This window comes from Talpa europaea (assembly GCF_964194135.1).
Source record: "Talpa europaea genome assembly, chromosome: 8".
NCBI classification, from domain to species: Eukaryota; Metazoa; Chordata; class Mammalia; order Eulipotyphla; family Talpidae; genus Talpa; species Talpa europaea.
In genome coordinates, this window is record NC_140075.1 from 32,102,488 (window position 1) to 32,124,772 (window position 22,285).

General features: G+C 43.6%; 1 protein-coding gene across 1 annotated transcript; it reads right to left on the reverse strand.

The window, feature by feature from the left end:
• Positions 1-802: 802 nt before the first annotated feature.
• On the reverse strand, positions 803-11,953 carry OIP5 (Opa interacting protein 5; the record flags this gene model as incomplete). The annotated part of the gene is made up of 5 exons (XM_084240602.1): positions 11,568-11,953; positions 11,300-11,366; positions 4,742-4,864; positions 4,075-4,156; positions 803-898 (listed from the first exon to the last, which is right to left on the reverse strand). Exons 1-5 carry the CDS (start codon positions 11,887-11,889, stop codon positions 803-805), a joined length of 690 nt encoding a protein of 229 aa, XP_084096728.1. The 5' UTR covers positions 11,890-11,953.
• Between the last annotated feature and the right edge of the window lie 10,332 nt (positions 11,954-22,285).

Below are 22,285 nucleotides of genomic sequence, written 5' to 3' on the forward strand. Positions count from 1 at the left end.
TGAGCCAAAGTGCTACATAAAACTAAGAGAAAAGCATTTTGCTGAATGTTTGGTGTTTTATCATTCTTTTCATCATTCCCCTAACATTCAGTTTACAACTAAAAAGAGAAAGATAAATTGTATATTATCCAGTCAACTTATTGAATATTATCTGTAGAATATGTATTTTCCCACATTTTCTCAGTATTCACAAATACTCCATATAGGAGTTTACAACTAAAAAGAGAAAGATAAATTGTATATTATCCAGTCAACTTATTGAATATTATCTGTAGAATATGTATTTTCCCACATTTTCTCAGTATTCACAAATACTCCATATAGGAGTTTACAACTAAAAAGAGAAAGATAAATTGTATATTATCCAGTCAACTTATTGAATATTATCTGTAGAATATGTATTTTCCCACATTTTCTCAGTATTCACAAATACTCCATATAGGAGTAATGGTAGTCAGTATTAAATACTTCATTTTCAGACGAATGCATCTTTTGCTCAGAGCACCACTGGGACTTTGACTCTTAATCCCTAAATTTGCAATCAATGATGCTTTCAGATTTATGAAATTGCTAAATTAGCTGAAGTTCTTAAGGTAAGTAGCTATGAAACCAAGACAGAAGGGTGCTTAGTGTCTTATCTCGTAGAAACAGCTTCACAGATAGTTTGAAAGATCAGCCTAAAGATAAACAAAATACAATGTCTTTTCCATTTTTGAAGGTGATCTCGAGGTCTGACCAAACAGCACCTGTTGCTGAAGAGAGCAACATGGCCTAACCCTCATACTCAAGCTTTGGTTGTGCATCAGTTTTGTGGCTTAGACTGGTCAGGAGTCACTTCCTTCAGAATCTTCATCAGTGAATTTAGGCGAGTGTGTGTTAACATTATCTTCTCTTTTAGCTAGGAAGAGAAATTTGTAGATATTCTTAGTCCACTGAGAATCTTAACTGTCAATTTGTTGGTTCTAGAAACCACTTCAAATTTAAATGGGTGATTGGGAGCTGGCAATGTCTCAAAACATTTCATAAATATACTTGTTCAATTTCTGAGGGAAATTTAAACAAACCTAGAGCACAATAACGTCCTCAGATCTAGGGCCTCCCTGGTAGCACAAGGGATTAAGACTCAGCACTGTGAACCTATTGGCAGTCACTGCAGCACAAGTTCCATCCCCAGCCAGGATGCTGACCCACATGGCACAGCAGACCTCTCCTGTCTTGCCCGCTGCTCCCTTCAGCAGTGTACTTCAATAGCTCCGACTGTTCTGCTCCCCAGTGAATCCTCTCATCCCTTGCAACTCTGGCCTGTACCCCAGTTCTTGAATGCATAAATAAATCCTCTTTTTTTTTAAAGTACAGTGTTTCACAGTCTAATCCAATCAAATTCCAACCCTTCTGCTGGGGAGATGTAAGGTACATACTCTTTGTTGTGATTCTAGGAGGGCTTTTCCTTTCTTTTTTTTTTTTAAAGCTATTTTCCTGATTCTTCTGGTAAGTTTCTAACTAGATTATAGTTTAGGTTATTGTTCTCACAGAACTACCTGTTTCTTAATTGCTTACCACTAAAATCCCCATTGTTTGGAGCAGTAGCCTTAGACATAACCATTCCCAGTTTCATATAAAGTAAGGCCCCTTGGAAGAGCATCATGCTCTAGTTTTACAACTTGTCTCTTAACCTGGCCAAAAGTTTTGCACCACTGTTCCCAAGTCAGGGTGTAAGGATGACATCTCTCAGAATGACACCACTACTTCACAATCAGGGTTGGTGGGCAAAGATATAGGTTCTGGACTTTTCCAGGGAGCAGAGCAGGCAGAAGGACCGAAGTATACTGCTGTGGGGAGCAGCGGGCGGCAGGAGAGGTCTGCACGCCATTTGGGACCCTCCTCCGGTGGCCGGGGAGCAGCCGGGGATCGAACCGGCGCTGCAGAAGCTGCGGGCAGCTTCGCAACCCAGCGCTCAACCACTGTGCCACTGGGGAGGCCCAACAAATACATCTTAATTTGCTTTATTTTTTTATTTTTTTTTTTTAAAGATTTATTGATTGATTTATACATACAAGCACTGGGTACAGTCAGAAGCGTGGGAGGGTGAGAGAATTCACCAGAGCCAGAGCGGGGAGCAGAGCAGGCAGAAGGACCGAAGTACACTGCTGAGGGGAGCAGCGGGTGGCAGGAGAGGTCTGCGCGCCATGCGGGACCCTCCTCCGGTAGCCGGGGAACAGCCGGGGATCGAACCGGCACTGTAGAGGCCGCGGGCAGCTTCGCAACCCAGCACTCAACCGCTGCGCCACCGGGGAGGCCCTTAATTTGCTTTATACCTTAAGGAAAATCTACGCAGATATAAGACAGTAGTTTTCCTTAGAATTTTCTTCAGCTATGGCTGTTTTGATGGGCAGGAAAAGCCACAGAACTCCTCTGGCTATCATTCTAGAAGTTTCCACTCATGCCAATTCTTTCTCTCTCTGTCTCTTTTGTTTGTTTATTGAGGAAAAGGAAATAGGAAAGAGAGACACCTGCACAGATACATGCAGGCAGTGAGGTACATTTTTGACAGAGGTAGGCTTTAAAAAGTGATATCTGCATTGAGACAGGTGGGCAGGAGAGTTGTCCATGCCAATATTTTTAGTCACAATACTTACTGACCCCCCCCTCATCCACTTAGTTGCTTAAAGTAAATGCTGACAAACTAAGGACCACAGAATAGCCTGCTGCCGATTTTTTTTTTTAAAGATTTATTTATTCATTTACACAAGAACTGGGGTACAGACCAGATGCGCAGGAGGGTGAGAGGATTCACCAGAGACAAAGCGGGGAACAGAACAGGCAGACTGACAAAATACACTGCTGAGGGGAGCAGCGAGTGAGACAGGAGAGTCTGCTCGCCATGTGGGTTGCTCCGAGGCCGGCAGGGATCGAACCGGTGCTGCAGAGACTGTGGACAGCTTCACAGCGCTGCACTCAACTGCCTGCACCACCAGGGGAGGCCCTGCCAATTTTTATTGCAAAATAGCTGCAACCATTTGTTTACATGCTGTTTAAGGCTGACTTTGCAATAGCACACTTGAACAGTCAAAAATATACAGGCCACAAAACAAAGTATTTGTCATCTAGTCCTTTACCTGAAAAATTGACCAACTTCTGGTTAGGACATGGTTTCCTGAGCTTAGTTACCCCACAACTACCTCAATGTTCATTTGTCCTAACAGCTACTTAAACTTTGAAAAATAAATGTCATTGCTTACTAAATGTCTAGTTAGCAAGGAATAAACTATTAAAACTAATTTAAAAAAAACTAATAAAAAGAAAAGCAACAGTAACTTATAAGGTTGTTCTTGTTAAGGTAAAGTTATAACCAAATTTCCAAATTTGTTAGTCTGCAGACTACTAAAAGAAAATTGCCTTCTTCAGTTCAAATAATCAACCACTAATAAAACCCATGTAAAAAAGAAGAATTCTTCTAGAGGCCTCCCTGATGGCGCAAGGAGTTAAGATGCAACCTATGAAGCTATCCACAGCCACTGCAGCACAAGTTTGACCCCGACCAAGGAGCTACCCATATAGTACAGCAGACCTCTCCTGTCTCGCCCGCTGCTCCCCTCAGCAGTGTATTTCAGTAGATCTGCCTGTTCTGTTCCCCACTCTGTCTCTGGTGAATCCTATCACCCCTCCACACCTCTGGCCTGTATCCCAGTTCTTGTATGTATATATAAATAAAATCTAAAAAAAAAAAATTCTTATTTATTACTGTTTCTTCTGAGACATCTAAGCTTAAGGTATATGCAAATATAATAGCACTCTGAAAGATGATGTTGTCCATTCCCAGCACTGAGGAGAGGATAGGAACACAGGTGCTAATAGCTTTCTGCCTCCTCCTGAACTAGACCTCACAAAATGGTTTGAATTAAAAAAAAAAAAAATTTTAAAAATGGTTTGGATATTTTTGTTACAAATTTAATATGGAATACCTAATAAGTATACAGAATTATTGGTATCATTTCTTTGTCCCCTTGTGCACTGGCATAAATTATCTAGAGTAGTCTATGTTAAAGGAAACATACAATCATCATGAAGTTTTACCTCTGCAATCTTTCCTGGTAGAGATTCGTTGTAAATATCCATCTCAGATGCATTTACTATGGCTTTTGTTTTTAAGAGATAGCTAGATAGAAAATACAGAGAAAATATTAACACAATACCCAAAAGGGTCTACTACAACAATATTTTGCAACAGTTTACCTTCTAGAAGTTTCCACAGTAAAACAATATATTCTCAATTGTTTCATGGTGTGATTATAAAACATCTATAGTGGGGCCTCCCTGGTGGCGGAGGGGTTAAAGACACAGCACTGTGAATCTATCACCAGCCACTGCAGCATGAGTTCAATCCCCAGATGGCCAGGGAGCAACCCACATGGTGCAACAGACCTCTCCTGTCTTGCTCGCTGTTCCCCTCAGCAGTGTATTTTAGTAGATTCGCCTGTTCTGCTCCCCCTTCTCTCTGGTGAATCCTCTCACCACCTGTACCTCTGATCTACACCCCAGTTCTTGTGCATAAATAAAAAAATCTAAAAAAAATAAAATAAAAATAAAAACATCTAAAGTGGTCAGGTTATGAGAGTATATTTAGGTTCCCTGCCATATTTTTTGTAAGAGACTGCGCCTGGCTTTACATCTTTGGTACATTCTGCCTTTTCTGAAAAATATTTTAAAATTAATTTGGTAAAGAATATCTAAGTCTACTCACCACACCATTTTGTCACTGGAAAGGCAGAAGTGACCTCTCAAAGCAGCCAAAGTAGCATGGGTAGAATACAGATGGAAACCAATAGGAATCCCACAGGAACTACAGAATAAAAGGTTGTAAGTGCTGGGAGGGAAAACAGAACACTGGTAAGAAAGAAAATCAAATAACAAACATAAAATAACCAGTATCTGAAAATATTCCTAAAATACTAAGAATTGCCCTGAAAAAATGTCACATTTAAAGAAAAGTTGACTCAGATGTTAATATAATTACAGCTTAGATTAGATATACTAATGGATATAACCAAAAACAATCACAGATGTACAACTGTCAATTCAATAGAGAAAAGCAATTTAAGCATCTGAAATGCAGAAAAAAGTTAGCTAATCAGATTAACATTTAAACCTACATTACACCATATAAATTAGCTACCATTAAATAAATCAATGTCCAGCTGAAGACGTATAATCAAATTGACAGGGGTTTACTAAACAATTTATTACTAGAAACTCAAATCAGGGTATGATTTGCAGATATATCAACACAACTGACTTAAAGTACCCATAAAAAATGCAAAGAAGAAAAGAGGAATCCTAGTATCCTAGCAAGCCATCTATTTTCTTTCCCTTTATCCTCCGAAAGATTATAAGATTAGGAATCAAAAAATGTTGATTTTAGTTCTCATTATACCATGTGAGTAAATGACCATATCTGCTGGTATATAGTAAGGCATATCCAAATATTACAAGAAAATATTTTAAGAAAAATCAACTCTATTTCATCATGTATGTATTGAAAGCATTTTAAAGCAATTTGATAAGTAGTTTAGTAAAAATAACATTATGCAGTAAAGTTCTATTAGTAGAGTCAAAAAATCACACAAGTGAAAAACACTCATGTCTATGGATTGTACAAAAGATCAAGCAAAAAAATATACTAAATTTGGGCCTCTCCTGGTGGCGCAGTGGTTGAGTGCTGGGCTGCAAAGGTGCCTGCAGCCTCTGCAGTGCCGGTTCAATCCCCGGCCACCGGCGAGGGTCCCACATGGCGCGCAGACCTCTCCTGCCATGCTCGCTGCTCCCCTCAGCAGTGTACTTCGGTCCTTCTGCCTGCTCTGCTCCCCGCTCTGGCTCTGGTGAATTCTCTCACCCTCCCGCACTTCTGACTGTACCCAGTGCTTGTATAAATAAATAAATAAATAAATAAATAAATAAATAAATAGATAGATAGATAGATAGATAGATAGATAAATAAATAAATAAATCTTAAAAAAAATATATACTAAATTTATTGGTAATGAAGTCCTATACCATACCAGTAGTTCTGTACTTTTGAAATATGATAAACATAAAGCAAGCCATGAAATAAAATTGTAATGATTTGAACTAATTCCTACATAGGAATTAATTATATCAGTCAAAGCACAGTACCTATAGATAAAAGTCTCATAGAAACTAATATACAACACAGAGCAAAATGAAAAGCAATTCCAAAATTATGTTTATGCAATATAAGTATTTCATTGAATATTAGTACACAAGGAAAATTCTAAAGAATTCTAATAGTGAGGGCCTCCCCGGTGGTGCAGCGGTTGAGCATTGGGTTGCGAAGCTACCCGCGGCCTCTGCGGCGCCGGTTCGATACCCGGCTGCTCCCCGGCCACCGGAGGCGGGTCCCACATGGCACGCAGACCTCTCCTGCCGCCCGCTGCTCCCCTCAGCAGTGTACTTCGGTCCCTCTGCCTGCTCTGCTCCCTGCTCTGGCTCTGGTGAATTCTCTCACCCTCCCGTGCTTCTGACTGTACCCAGTGCATGTATAAACAAACAAACAAACAAACAAACAAATAAAAACAAGCCTCTATTAAAAAAAAAAAAAGAATTCTAATGGTGAAATTCAAGAGGCAGAGTATTGCCTCTGTAGCTTTCAAACCATAGGTTATGAATTAAAAAAAAAATTTAAAATCCTGTACTTTGACCATTTGTGTGGTATATGGCCCCTTATTTTTGTTAAGAAACAGTGCATTAGACAGAAACTCCCTAACTATCCTTGCTAAACTGTTATGGGTTGTCTTGCTCTACCAGTAGAGGTTAGAATCATGTAAGTTGCTGGGTCTTCCATTATCACATCGAATCATGGACATTGCTGGATTTGGGGGAAGGAAAATACTTCCAAAATACCAACAAATATAGCTTCTTCTTAGTTTTTTTATCTGTAAAATGATATCAAGTAGATGATAAGATCCTTCACTGATAATATTCTATGAATCTAGAAGGCATCAGGATACAAAAACAATAAATGGTTAGATCATTTATTTTCCTGAATTTACCTTATAATACTGGGGGAGGGGGTAGAGGTGAGAGATAGGAGAAAGTGGTGAAGAGCTCAGACGATACTAAATTGTCACAATATTGGTAATTGTTGAAACTGAGTGAAGGGTAATTGGAGGTTATTAGTGTTCTACTTTGGGGAATATTTAACTTTTTCCATAATAAAACGTTTAAAAGAGTCAATCTGTGAATACTACTGAATACCTAGCTTAGCTTATCCCAAAATGTATCAATAGTTTCCCAATAATATACTTTCCTTGGAATTGAGTTGTGTCTTTAAAAGTTCCTATCTGAGGGCCTCCCCGGTGGCGCAGTGGTTGAGCGCTGGGTTGCGAAGCTGCCGGCGACCTCTGCGGTGCCGGTTCGATCCCCGGCTGCTCCCCGGCCACCTGAGGAGGGTCCCACATGGCGCGCAGACCTCTCCTGCCGCCCGCTGCTCCCCTCAGCAGTGTACTTCGGTCCTTCTGCCTGCTCTGCTCCCCGCTCTGGCTCTGGTGAATTCTCTCACCCTCCCGCGCTTCTGACTGTACCCAGTGCTTGTATAAACAAACAAACAAACAAACAAATAAATAAATAAAATGCCTCTATTAAAAAAAAAAATCCTAAAATAAAAAAAAAAATAAATAAAAGTTCCTATCTAATAAAGATTCACTGAATACAGATTAAATTATATGATTTCAAGTATTTATTTCAAAATAATATGGGGGGAGGAGGAAAGTGGATATATTTGTAGATGAAAAAAAGATTTCCCTAAGTCAACAACTGTCCTAGTTGAGTGAAAGACGTACAGGGGCTTGTGATATTCTTCTCTCCTCTTGCGCTTGAAATATGCCATAACAATTTCAAGAGAATGTAATTTACATGATATTACATATCAGCAAAATTCCATTCAAGTAAATATTCTGTTCCTGCACAGTAAAAGTTCTAAGTAACAAAGCTATCTCTATCAATAAGTGGTAATAATGCTTTTTGAATGCTTTTTGTTACAATTGTAACAATTTCCACCAGTAATAGAATAGAATGTAGGTGCAAGAAGTTGAATATATCTTGACTCTAATCTAAAATATCAGAACTCTAAACTCATCCTAATTTTAGGATATTTAAATGTGGGGGAAAAAGTGAATCTTAGAATTGAATATGGTAGGTAGATATCAGTTTTATTCACATTTTATAAAAGGAGGTAAAATTCTAGTTGTAAAACCCAAAATCTCCTCACTCAAAAATGTGCACCCCTTTATGAGCTACATCAGTAATTATCCTGTTAATCCATTCTCTAACCCTGTCTAAGTACCGAACATACTTGCTCTTAAAAAAAGATTATCAGGGACTCCCTGATGGCACAAGGGGTTAAGCACAGCACTATGAAGCTATCTGCAGCACGAGTTCGATCCCAGGCCATCCAGGGAGCTACCCACATGGCACAACCACCTCTCCTGACTCGCCTGCTGCTCCCCTCAGCAGTGTATGTCAGTCAGTTTGCTGTTCTGTTCCCCACTCTCTGGTGAATCCTCTCACCCCCTGCACCTCTGGCCTGTACCCCAGTTCTTGTATGCATAAATAAGTCTTAAAAAAAAAAACACCCGAATATCAGAGTATCTTGAGCTGTGCCATTTCATAATCCTCTGCACAAGTCCCAAGGCTCTCTTTATTCCAAAAATACACAAACATATAGAACTTCCCTCCAGCATTTATAAATCATCAAAATCTGTACTGAGCAATAGGAACATATGAGCAACTTACTTTTAAACTTTCTATTTGTCTTGTTTAAAAATATATAAAAACAGTAAAATTAGTTTTAATATATTTTAAACTATCCAATATAACAAAAATTTCATTATAACATGTAGTCAATATTTTGAAATTAAATTTTTTGTACTAAGTCTTTAAAATCATGTGTACATTTTACACTCACAACATGCATAGTTGAAGAGCTACAAGTGGCTTGTCAACAACACAGGTCTAGAAGCATTGTCCTCCTCTCTAAGATTTTTTTTAAAAAAGATTTATTCATTGGGCCTCCCTGGTGGCCCAGCAGTTGAGCGCTGGGTTGCGAGGCTGCCCGCGGCCTCTGCAGCGCCGGTTCAATCCCCAGTTGCTCCCCGGACACCAGAGGAGGGGCCCACATGGCATGCGGGCCTCTCCTGCCGCCCGCTGCTCCCCTCAGCAGTGTACTTCGGTCCTTCTGCCTGCTCTGCTCCCTGCTCTGGCTCTGGTGAATTCTCTCGCCCTCCCGCACTTCTGACTGTACCCAGTGCTTGTGTAAGTAAGTAAGTAAATAAATAAATAAGAGTTCTCCTAAAAAAAAAAAAAAGATTTATTCATTTATGCATATAAGAACTGGGGTGTAAGCCAGAGGTGTGGAGACGGGGGGGGGGGGGGTGAGAGGATTCACCAGAGAGAGTGGGGAGCAGAACAGGTAGATCCACTGAAACACACTGCTGAGAGGAGCAGCTGGCAACGGCCGAGGCAAGAGAGGTCTGCTGAGCCAGGTGGGTAGATCCCTGGCCAGCTGGGGATCGAACTGGTGCTGCAGTGGCTGGCGATAACTTGATAGGGCTGTTTTTCACCCCTGTGCCACTGTGCGGGCCCCCCTCTAAGAAGATTATTTAGAGAGCTTCTGCCTTTGGCCCCAAATGCAATTCCAAGCTGCCACCACCCTTTCTTCTGTGCTCCCTTGGGTTGGGAAGAGGACGTACTGCAAGGGTAGGGAATGAATGCCTTTCAGGTGAGAAAGAGGAGCTGCAGAACTCTTCCTGATTACCAAGTAACTAAAAATTCCTATACTTTATTTAACCTAAAAATTGAACCAAACTGGGGTCAGAATGAATTGTCTTGCTGTTAATGTCAACAGTCAAATTGAGGAGCCTTGTAACATTGAATTCATTTAGTACTTTGTTGTCACCTGTAAATGAGTACAGGCAAGATGCAAAGTTATCAAACAGTTTTCAAGCATGTAACACTCAACTTGTGGTTTTCCCCAGTTTCCTGAGTCACAGCTGAATTAGTCCTGCCATAGTTTATTACACATTCCAGGTTAAACAGAAATTGAACAGTCCTACTTATCTCAAAGTGATTCCTACTTACTATAACTTTTATAAACTTTTGGTTTATAGGGATATATTAATTTATATCCCTATAAACCAAAAGGTAATTTTCTCCTTCTTCTTTTTTTTTTTTTTTTTGTTTGTTTGTTTATACATGCACTGGGTACAGTCAGAAGCGCAGGAGGGTGAGAGAATTCACCAGAGCCAGAGCGGGGAGCAGAGCAGGCAGAAGGACCGAAGTACACTGCTGAGGGGAGCAGCGGGCGGCAGGTGAGGTCTGCGCGCCATGTGGGACCCTCCTTCGGTGGCCGGGGAGCAGCTGGGGATCGAACCGGCACCGCAGAGGCCGCGGGCAGCTTCGCAACCCAGCGCTCAACCGCTGCGCCACCGGGGAGGCCCTTCTCCTTCTTCTAAAGACATATTTTTCTTAGCCTCACTTGCACAAGCCACTAGGGATACAGGGCTCTCAGAAATACCTTAAAACCTACACACAAACAACAATTTCCCATTTTATTAACACATTGAGTTAAACATAAGGTTAAAGGAGCATCCTTCAAACACATCGTCTGGATGGAATGCATCCTTTTTTCTCACACGAGATAGGAACACACTGATTTTGTTAGGAGGAAAGGATGTCCTGAGCTAATCCCATACAGGCTTTGTGGACCCCACCCCCACTCCAGACCAAAGCCATCAGGACACTGGGAGAGACAAATCCCATCACCACCAAAGGGAAGGTTGCTGGGACCTGAGGGTGGAGTTAAGCAGCCAGGTTTGGTATAAAGCCAGACAGGTGGGCCTTGGGGGATTTTGGGGGGGTGGAGGGGGGGAGCTTTTTGGCTTCATGGCTCCTGGCTCGCGCTCAGTGTGCTCAGGGTTTCCAGGTCGCTGGAAAGGGTAGGATGCATTTAAGACTTTATCTCCCTATTTTCTCCCTAAGTTGTGCATTTCCTCATTTCCCCTTCCCTTGTAAGTAAACCTTTTATTAACCTTTTGTGGTGCCAGCAGAGGAGTATTAATAAGTCCCTTTTAAGCGCGCGGGTGAAGACCCACAGCCAGGCAACCCGTTTTATATCGGGGCTGCCCTGTAACAATTTCTCCTCTTGCATGTTGGTTCCACGCTCCTAAGTCTCACAAGTCAGGAACTAGTGATAACAGGACATTCTCAGGGACTTCTCATTACGTACCTGCCTTTGAGCAAGCCTTCAATGCCAACTAGAAAGGGAGCTTCCAAAACCACATTATTTGTGACCCCTAGGAAGACAAACATGGGTCAGAATAAGTACCTGTGAGGCCTTGAAAGGGAAAACCCACCCTCTCCAGAGGCTCCTTACAGACAAAAAATTCAAGAGAAGTCCACAGCTCTACCACAGGGGTTCGTTCCCTTCCAAACCTCCACCCCGTTTCCGTCCCCAGCAGGCTCTCAGCTACCCTCGCGGAGAAAACCACACTCACTGGAGAAGATCACAGCCCCGAGGGCCCGCGACAGGTCCCAGGCAAGGTGCACCGAGTCGGCCACCACGGCGCGGCACCGGGAGCACTGGAACACCGCGCACCTCTCGGGCTGCAGCCACGAAGGCAAGCGCGGTCTGGACGCTCGCTCCGCCGCCCCCAACGCTGCAGGGCCGAGCGGCGAGGACCCGTTCACCACCTGAGTGTCCCACTCCATAGACGTCGTAAGAGAAGGTTCGTCAGTCGCCGGCTGAGCGCCATCACAAAGGTCACCCCGCGCCAGCTTTGCAGAGAGCGTGCGAGGCCGCAGGGACCTGGCCGCCATCTTGCCGCAGCCCGCGCTTGTTTCCAAATGCCCCAGGCCCCGCCCCAAACACGGCTCCTGGATCCTCATTGGCCAGGGCTGGGAAGAACGTGCTTTTGACGCTTGAGGGGATCCGTCTTCTTATTGGTCAACGCAGGGTAAAACCCCGCCTTCGAGCCATTTTTTACCCAATGGGGAGTAGCAGTCGCGATTCAAACTGTCTATAAAACTCGGTTTGGTCAACGATTCTGGTAGCGCCAGTTTTGAACGGTGCTGCCGAGGTTGGGGGTTTGTCCTCGGCGCGGCCGCCTAGACAGCAGGACGCCATGCCCGTCCCCTCCCTGAAGGAGCTGGACTCCTTCAAGTACAGTGACCTGCAGAACCTGGCTAAAAGCCTCGGGCTCCGGGCTAACCTCAGGGTAAGGCGCGTCGCGCAGGCCGCGGGCGGGCGCGTGGGTGAGCGCGGCGGGGAGCCCGGGGCCGGGGGTCCCGCGGGGACGCGAGGGTCCCGCTTCCTGCAGCATGGAAAGGGGTGTTGTTTTGCCTTAAGTGGAGGTTGGCTTTTCTGGGGGAACTCCTAGGTCTCAGCTCCAAAAAGGGCCTCCCCGGTGGCGCAGCGGTTGAGCGCTGGGTTGCGAAGCTGCGCGCGGCCTCTGCGGCGCCGGTTCAATCCCCGGCTGCTCCCCGGCCACCGGAGGAGGGTCCCACATGGTGCGCAGACCTCTCCTGCCGCCCGCTGCTCCCCTCAGCAGTGTACTTCGGTCCTTCTGCCTGCTCTGCTCCCCACTCTGGCTCTGGTGAATTCTCTCACCCTCCCGCACTTCTGACTGTACCCAGTGCTTGTATAAACAAAATGAACAAACAAACAAATAAATAAATAAATAAAACATGCCTCTATTAAAAAAATAAAAAGGTTTATTTGGATTCGTGTTTTTGGAAGTCAGGAAACGCCGGCCCCGCCGGCTGAGGGAATGTCTGGCGCCCGTTCAGTGTTAACATTCCAGGAAATAATTGCCTTGGCTTCTGGAAAACTCCTCATGGTAACTTATGTACACTGTAATAGAGTCGAAATCTTGAAGGTTTATTGGGGACCTGGAGAAAAGGATGGCTTCTAGGGCACCACGCCAAGAGAGGATTTTTTTATGACTCAGCCCTGCTCTCAGTAGGATCGTTCATTGGTGAGCACTGCCACTGTGGTGGGTGGCAGGTTTGTGTTTCAGAATGTAGCCTTTACTCTGAGGCTGCAAAAAGATGGGGCGAAATGTGGGGATTCAATTTGGGGTTCTGTGATAGATTCCAGTGGAAGCTTGCCACATCATACTAAAGTGTATCTTGAGATTTATTCTGCAATCTGTGGTGCTGACACGGTTTTATGCTTAAATCGGCCATCATAGTTGGTTTTATTTTATTTTTAAATCTTTTTTTTTTAAAGATTTATTTATGTATGCAAGAGCTGGGGTACAGCCCAGAGATGGGGGAGCAGGTGGGAGGATTCACCAGAGACAGAGCAGGGAACAGAACAGGCAGATCTACTGAAGTACCCCGCTGAGGGGAGCAGTGGGTGAGACAGGAGAGGTCTGCTTTGCCATGTGGGTTGCTCCCTGGCCAGCTGGGGATGGAACTGGTGCTGCAGAGGCCGAGGATTTCTTTATAGTGCAGTGCTTAACCCCTTGGGCCACCAGGGAGGCCCCCACAAATGGTTTTAAATGGTTTAAACAAAATAATTGATGTCAAGTTACCTGTTGGGGAATCAACTGAATGATAAAGGAGTGTTTTTAGATTAAAAAAAGAAAAGGATTGTCTTTAGAGATATTTCTGAAATGTAATATTTACTACTGCCTTAATACTTCACAAGCAAAGCCTTAGTTTTTTAAGCTTAAAACCCTTAGAGTTTTTGTGTTCTAACTGGAATCTCTTATCCAAGGCAGCATCCAAATTGGACTGGTGCCTGTACACTTGGCACGTTTGTCAATCGATGTACCCTTGCTAACTTTGAGCCCTATCTTCCTCTTCTTTATATGTGTGAATAATTTCCATTTACTCTTCACAGTCAAACTGAAATGCCCCAAGAGCCTTGGTGCCTTGTGCCCCTTGCTTTTCATTCCCTTGACCACAATCTACCCCCATAGTAATCTCAGGAACCCTGTATACTTTTAAACCAGTTTTAAAATTCCGTCACTTTGTAAGTGCTTAAAGCACTAAAGACAGTACATTTAGGAGATACTAAATATTCAAAACTATTATTTACAAACATTCCCTGGAAGTACTAGATTAATGCACCAGAAGGTCTCCATAGTTTGTTTGACAAGAGGTTTATTACTGAAGAGGCTTCCCCCAGAGTTAGAGCTCTGGCTAACATTAAAGCCCCACAACCACCTGAATCTCTGAAGAGCTATTGCAAGTTATCAATATATCTTTTTCTGAAAGTCCCACTTATCATTATCTGTTGAGGCACCTGAGCTGGGATAACCAATTAATCACCTTTATTCATAGAGGTGGAGTAGTATTGCATTTCTTGTCAATGCAAACCTCATTATCTTCTAGCACACGATAGTGGGCTCATAGTGGATAATATTTGTTGAGAAGTACTGTTTGTTGAATCTCTATTATAACCAATCATAAAAAGACATTTTTGAGATGATGGAGAAAATTAAACGTGGAGTAGGTATATTGGGTATTGATTTTGTTGGGTATAATAATGGTACTGTGATGATGCTTTTTCCCTTTAACTCCCTGTCTCTCACTAATACATGCTAAGTACCTACAGGTGAAATATTACGATGTCTGCTATTTGCTGTAAAATACGGCAGGAAAAGAGGAGAACTGGATGAAGGAAGAACAATGAAGTGTTAATCATTGTTGAAACTGGATGATAGATATATGGGAGTTTATTACATTTTTCTCTCTACTTTTGTATGCATTTCAAATTTTCCATAATTAATATGGCTTAAATTATTTACAGTTGATATAGCTCAATAGCTTATTGTGATAATTGTCTTTTGAAATTACAAGTACATATCAAAAAAATAAAAATGAAATAAATTGCTCTAAGAAATTATCAAGATTTGGGCCTCCCTGGTGGCGCAAGGGGTAGAGCACCTCACTATGAGGCAGTCCGCAGCCTCTGCAGCACCAGTTTGATCCCCCGGCTGGCCAGGGAGCAGCCCAAGCCCACATGGCGTGGCAGACCTCTCATGTCTCTCCTGCTGCTCCCCTCAGCAGCGTATTTCAGTCTGCCTGTTCTGTTTCCCACTCTGTCTCTGGTGAATCCTCTCATCCCCCTGTATCTCTGGCCTGTACCCCAGCTCTTGTATTTAAAAAAAAAAAAAAAAACTTAAAAAAAAAAAGAGAGAAATGATCAAGATTTGATCTATTTTTAAAAATGTAACCAAGGGCCTCCTCTGGTGGCGCAGCGGTTAAGCGCTGGGCTGTGAAGCTGCCCGCAGCCTCTGTAGCGCCAGTTCGATCCCCGGCCACCGGGCAAGGGTCCCACATGGCGCGCAGACCTCTCCTGCCACACCTGCTGCTCCCCTCAGCAGTGTACTTCAGTCCTTCTGCCTGCTCTGCTCCCCGCTCTGGCTCTGGTGAATCCTCTCACCCTCCCGCACTTCTGACTGTACCCAGTGCTTGTATAAATAAATAAATAAATCTTAAAAAAATAAAATAAAAATGTAACCATGTAAGATTTAAATAAATTCCTTAATAGGATAATATTCAAAACATCATTAGAAGATTAGCTCATTCTTTTGAGACACTACTCCTAAAAGTAAAGGACAAAATGAAGGAGTCAATTAATAATATGTTATGAACACAAGTCCTTTCTTACTTATGCCCTCACACTTTTTTTGCAAGCTTAATTCACACATACTGAGACTATTTCCACTTTTTACAACTTCCTTCTCTCAGCTGGCAAATCTCCAAACCTGATTGACTCTAGCTATGTGCTTAAATTCATACCTAAACTTAACCAGCTAACACTGGCCGAACAAACCTAACTTAATTTAAATTTCTGACCATAAATCTTAAAATGAGCATTTGGTTCCTCTACACTTGCTTGGTACTCATTTACTTTCCCATTTTTGAAGGCAATTATTTCATATCGTCTCACTTCAAATTATCTCCCTTCTGAGAATTACCTCATCTTCCCACCAACAACTCTCCAGCCAGGCTGCACCTGTCACTGAGTACTCTGCCTGTTATAGTAAAACCTGTGCCTAAGGGCAACCATACCATTTGTGCAAGGGATCCTGTTCCCTCCTCTAGGGCTTTCACTCCTGCAATTAGCTTCTCTCGAATCACTTTCTCCTACTCTGTTGACTTATGGTCCTGATGCATGCAGTCAAGTGTTATTATTACCCATCTTTAAAAAAATAAACCAAACCTGGGCCTCCCTGGTGGCGCAAGGGATTAAGATGCAACCTATGAAGCTCTCCGTAGCCAATGCAGCATGAGTTTAATCCCCAGCCAGGGAGCTACCCAGACGGCGTAGCAGACCTCTCCTGTCTCGCCCGCTGCTGTCTCGCCCCTCAGCAGTGTATTTCAGTCAACCCACCTGTTCTGCTCCCCACTCTGTCTCTGGTGAATCCTCTCATCCCTCACACCTCTGGCCTGTACCCCAGTTGTTGTATGCATAAATAAATAAATCTTTTAAAAAATAATCAACCTTCTCACCTATGCCCTTCATCTCATGCCGATTTCTCTATTCTTTCCCATGGATACGGTTCTGCATCTTAACAAAACTGTGGCCCATCTCTATCCTCACCTGCCTGACAGCAGCATTTGGCATGACTGAACACTCCCTTCTGTATATACCACTTCCTTTGACTTCTGTGGTATTTCATTTTCTCCTCCCTTTGTTAGTAATTCCTTCTAGTCTCCTTTGCTGGTTCTTCTTTGGCCAAATCTCTCAAAGTGAGTGTCTCAGAATATTCTCCTGCACCTTCTTTTCTCTAACAATGCTTTTTCCCTTGCTGATCTTATCTACTCCCATCACATTAAATGCATATCTGCAGTGGGACCTTCCCCCTGAGCTGCTGACTCATGCATTTAAATGCAGCTTCAACAGTACATTCAGTTCAAAACAATTAAGATCTCTTCCCATTCTCAGTGGTTCAGACCTACTTTAGACCACCCTCGATTCCTGCTTTCATAGCCCATGCCCATCCATCCTTGTCACCTCTTCCTCCCAAATACAGATGAAATCTGACCTGACACCATTTGCCAATGCTGTAAACCTAGACACAGCCCCTCAGCTTTCAGCCATTGCCTCGGGGTTTCTACCTGTCTTCCTGCTTTGCTCTTGGTCTCACAATAGTCTTTTCTTGGTAGTTAGTGGTATTTGAAACTTAGAATATATCACTTTTCTGCTTAGGCCCTCCAGGACTAAAATAAAAACCTTAAATATAATCCAAACTCCTCTAGATATAACATGAGAAAATTTGATTTGATCCTTGTTTGGAAGGATTTTTTTTTTTTTTTAGAAGAAAAAAAATGACAGCTAAAATTGGAAACAAGGAAATTTGAGTATGATCTCCATATAGGATATTGGGGAACTACCTTTCCTACATATGATAATGCATTTGAGGTTATGTAGGAAAATATTCCCCCCTTGCATTTCTGGAGATGTGGCTATTGTATTTAGTGGTCAAGTATCATCATGATGCCTGGAACTTATTTTCAAGTAGTTATTGCAAGAAATGTATATTAATAGAGCAAATATGAGACAGTATTAATGATTATTCAATCTAAGTAGAGGATATAAGAGTGCTTATTAAACTGTTTCTCCTTTACTATAGACTTGGCTTTTTTTTTTTTTTTTTAAAGGGAAGAAATTTTATTTTTCCACAGTTCCAGTCACAATTTCTATCTATTTAGGGCACAAAGGAGGCCCTAAAGATACATTTTTTGGGGGGGATTTATTTACTTATGCATACAAGAACTGGGGTACAGGCCAAAGGTGCGGGGGTGAGAGGACTCACCGGAGACAAAGTGGGGAACAGGACAGGCAGACTGACCAAAGTACACTGCTGAGGGGAGCAGTGGGCAAGTCAGGAGAGGTCTGCTGCACCATGTGGGTAGCTCCCTGGCCAGCCGAGGATCGAACTCGTGCTACAGAGGCTGTAGACTGCTTCATAGTGCTGTGCCTAACCCCTTGCACCACCAGGCAGGCCCTAGACTTGACATTTTTTATCGTTAAAAAGTTAGGAGGAGGGCCTCCCCGGTGGCGCAGCGGTTGAGCGCTGGGATGCGACGCTGCCCGCGGCCTCTGCGGCGCCGGTTCGATCCCCGGCTGCTCCCCGGCCACCGGAGGAGGGTCCCACATGGCGCAGACCTCTCCTGCCGCCCGCTGCTCCCCTCAGCAGTGTACTTTGGTCCTCCTGCCTGCTCTGCTCCCCGATCTGGCTCTGGTGAATTCTCTCACCCTCCCGCGCTTCTGACTGTACCCAGTGCATGTATAAACAAAAACAAACAAACAAATAAATAAAACATGCCTCTATAAAAAAAAAAAAAAAAAACTGGAAAAAAAAAAAGTTAGGAGGAAAATATCCATATTCCTTCCATGGCCTATTTGATCAAGCTTCTGGTCACCGCTGATCTCCCTGCCCTCCACTCACCCTAGGTGTTCACCATGCTCAGTGGTGAAACAAACAACACTGACTTGTTTCTGTCCTTCAATTCACTAAGTCCTCTCAGGGCCTCTGGGCTTGCTTTCCCCCTGTCTGGAATGCTCTTCTCTCACCTGTTCACCCGCTCCTTCCCAAGACCCAGCCCCCAGTTTTGTTTTTGCTTCATTGTGCCTGATGTCGGGTCATTTCTTTTAGCTAATTCGGTGATAGACTATTTCCCCACTAGTCCATCCCTAGTCTCCGGAGGGCAAAGACCTGTCTCTTGTTCCCAACTCTCTCTCCAGTGCCTGGAACAATGCCCAACACATTACATGCTTGTTAAAAATGCATGAATGTGCTGAGACTAACATCTGTACTTGTGGTTCAGCTCTCTCGGGCATTGCTCGGGCTCACTCGACCTACTAGACATCTTCATTTGGCTCTGCCACAGGTATCTCATTTCATCATTGCCGTGTGTTTGAGTGAAATTTTCTTTTTCTTTTTTTTATGGTTTTTTCTTTTTATTTTTTTAAAGATTTATTTATTTATTTATACGAGCACTGGGTACAGTCAGAAGCGGGAGAGGGTGAGAGAATTCACCAGAGCCAGAGCGGGGAACAGAACAACAAAATAAACTGCTGAGGGGAGCAGCGGGCATGGCAGGAGAGGTCTGTGCGCCATGTGGGACCCTCGCCGGCGGGGATTGAACCGGCGCTGCAGAGGCTGCGGGCAGCTTCGCAGCCCAGCGCTCAACCCCTGAGCCACCAGGGATTGGCCCTGTTCAGTGAAATTTTCATGGTATTTTTAGGAGTTAGAAATCTATACAACATGTAACCTGTGATTACCAATATTGTGTTTTGTACTTAAAATGTTGCTTGGAAAAATAGTTTAAGTACTCTTGCCACCAGGGGGCAGTAGGAAGCCCCCTGTAAAGATGATGGGTATGTTTATGGCATTGATGATGTATTCACAGGTATTTACATTTATTTTTGTTTTTGTGTAGAAGAACTGGGGTGTAGGCCAGAGGTGCAGCGGGGGAGGTGAGAGGATTCACCAGAGACAGAGCTGGGAGCAGAACAGGCAGATTTACTGAAATACTCTTCTAAGGGGAGCGGCAGGAGAGACAGGAAAGGTCTGCTGCGCCATATGTGGTAGCTCCCTGGCCGGGAATTGAGCTCAGGCCGCAGTGGTGATAGCGCTAAGACTTAACTCTTAGGGCACCAGGGAGGCCCTACATATCTCTAAACAGATCAACTCATATCTATTAATTGTCTATAACTTTATTTATGTTGATCATATTTCTTTTTTTTTTTAATATTTATTTATTTATTTATACAAGCATTGGGTACAGTCAGAAGCGCGGGAGGGTGAGAGAATTCACCAGAGCCAGAGCGGGGAGCAGAGCAGGCAGAAGGACCGAAGCACACTGCTGAGGGGAGCAGCGGGCGGCAGGAGAGGTCTGCGCACCATGTGGGACCCTCCTCCAGTGGCCAGGGAGCAGCCGGGGATCAAACAGGCGCTGCAGAAGCTGCGGGCAGCTTCGCAACCCAGCGCTCAACCGCTGCGCCACCGGGGAGGCCCTATGTTGATCATATTTCAATAAAGTAGTTGGGGGGTAAAAGATGTCAGAGTCAGAAGAACCAAGAATGCCTGAATTCTGCCCTGCCAATCAGTCCCTCCACAGAAAAGACTCCCAGAGAGGTTCCCATGAACAGTAGCAAGTGAACAGTAAGGTACCACTTTATTACCACAATAGCTGGTTAGATGCCCGATAGCTTGATGCACAATATGCTGATAAACAACTGGAGCATGTGCTTCACCCCCTGAATAACCACAGCCTCTCTTGTCTCCTAAAGCCTAAACCAAAGAACAATCTCTGCCAATCTGTGCCAGACCCCTGAACAATAATAAATGGCGTGAGACAAGAAGAGCTGCACCCAGTGGCTAAGGGTGCTGTCCCCCCTTCAACCCCCCTGCCTTGAGAAGGAATCTATGGTTCTCAGCGGCATGACTGGGTGGGAGAGGAAGAAGAGAAAACCGCCACTCATGTGCTTTTAGAGCCCTGCTGATGAGATTAGTATTCCTCTTTCAGAAAACAACTGGAAGAGAAGGTTTCTGGGGTCAAAAACGAAAGTAGGCATTCCCATCTCTCAAGGATCTGTAACTGCCCTCTTCTCTAAGACTATCTTGCCTTTGCCGTTCCCCTTTTAAGGCCCCCCCACACACACACTCCATAGGCTACTCAAGCCAGAAAACTGAGATTAACCAAGTTTCCCTAGTCTTCAACCCTCACATTCATGCTGATATTAAGGTTTTGACTCCATTCATATTGCCGAGCACTACTCTAACCCAGGCCACAGCCATCTGTTTCCTATGATCACCTTCAAGCTGTTTCCTTGTCTTCCATCTTAGCCCCATCAAATGCATCCTGCATACTGTATAGCCAGAGTGACTTCTTTTTTTTTTTTTTTTTTAAAGATATTTATTTATTTATGCATACAAGAACTAGGGTATAGGCCAGAGGTGCAGGGGGGTGAGAGGATTCACCAGAGACAGAGTGGGGAACAGACAGGCAAAATGACTAAAATACACTGCTGAAGGGAGCAGCAGGCGAGACAGGAGAGGTCTGCTGCGCCATGTGGGTAGCTACCTGGCAGGCCCAGGATCGAACTCATGCTACAGAGGCTTCGGATAGTTTCACAGTGCTGTGCTTAACCCCTTGCACCACTGGGAGGCCCCAGAGTGACCATTCTGAATAATGCAAAACAGATCACCCCCTGTCCTGCTGCAAACTCTTCAAAGACTGCCTTTTGCTCTGAGCGCAAAGTTCATACTCTTAAGAGGCTTTTAAGACCTGACAGGATCAGGTCTCTGCTCATTTTTCCAACATTCTCTCTCACCATCCACTCCAATACACTCCAGCCACACTAAAGTTGAGTTCTTCAAACTCTACCGTCATTTTTTGCCTTCCTTTATTTCAGTACCCCTTTGCCTATGTCCCACTCTCTGCTATTTGTCCTTCATACCTCGGCAGCTAGAGATATCACATCTTTATGTTGGAACTGGTGTGCCCAGGTGCCTGCTGAAGTCTACGCTAGCAGCCCAGGCTTGGCTGGCCAAGCCACTGGTATTCTCTCACAAAACCTGCACAGCCTCATGTTGGCACTTTACCCATTGTGTGTTGATCATTGCTTACCTTAGCTGACGTCCCCTCTCTGCTATGAAACCTGTGGGGCCAGGAACCAATTCTGTCGTGCCTTAGTTCTATTCACAGATCCTGTTCAGAGGACACTTGGTGAATATTGTAACAGAAGATGTTCAGTGTTTCTCTCTTGTTTATTTGGCTTTTGCTTCTACTGATAAGGTCTTTAACTTCTCTACAGGCCGACAAGTTGTTAAAAACCTTGAAAGCTCACCTTACACCTGAAGCAAGAGAAGAAAATGAGAATCAGGTAAATGATGTTTTTCATCACTTACCAAATAGCAATACAACCTTATTTACATCATGAATAATAAATGTGATTAGTGATGACTTAAGACATGTTATTTATTAGCAAAGAGAAGAGATCATTATTGGCAGTGGTAAATCCTTTCATAATTATTTGTATTAAATGTGAAACTGCCTTAGAGCAAATAATCTATTAATAAGATGTTCTTATGCATATGCAAAGGTCAATTGGTTGTGGCCAAATATTACATGACATGGCATGGTATGAGTAGGAAGGGGACCTGATTTGAAGTCAGAAAAACTGCGGATATTAGCAATTCTGTCATTTTGTATTTGGGTGACCTTATAAAATTCAAACTCCTTG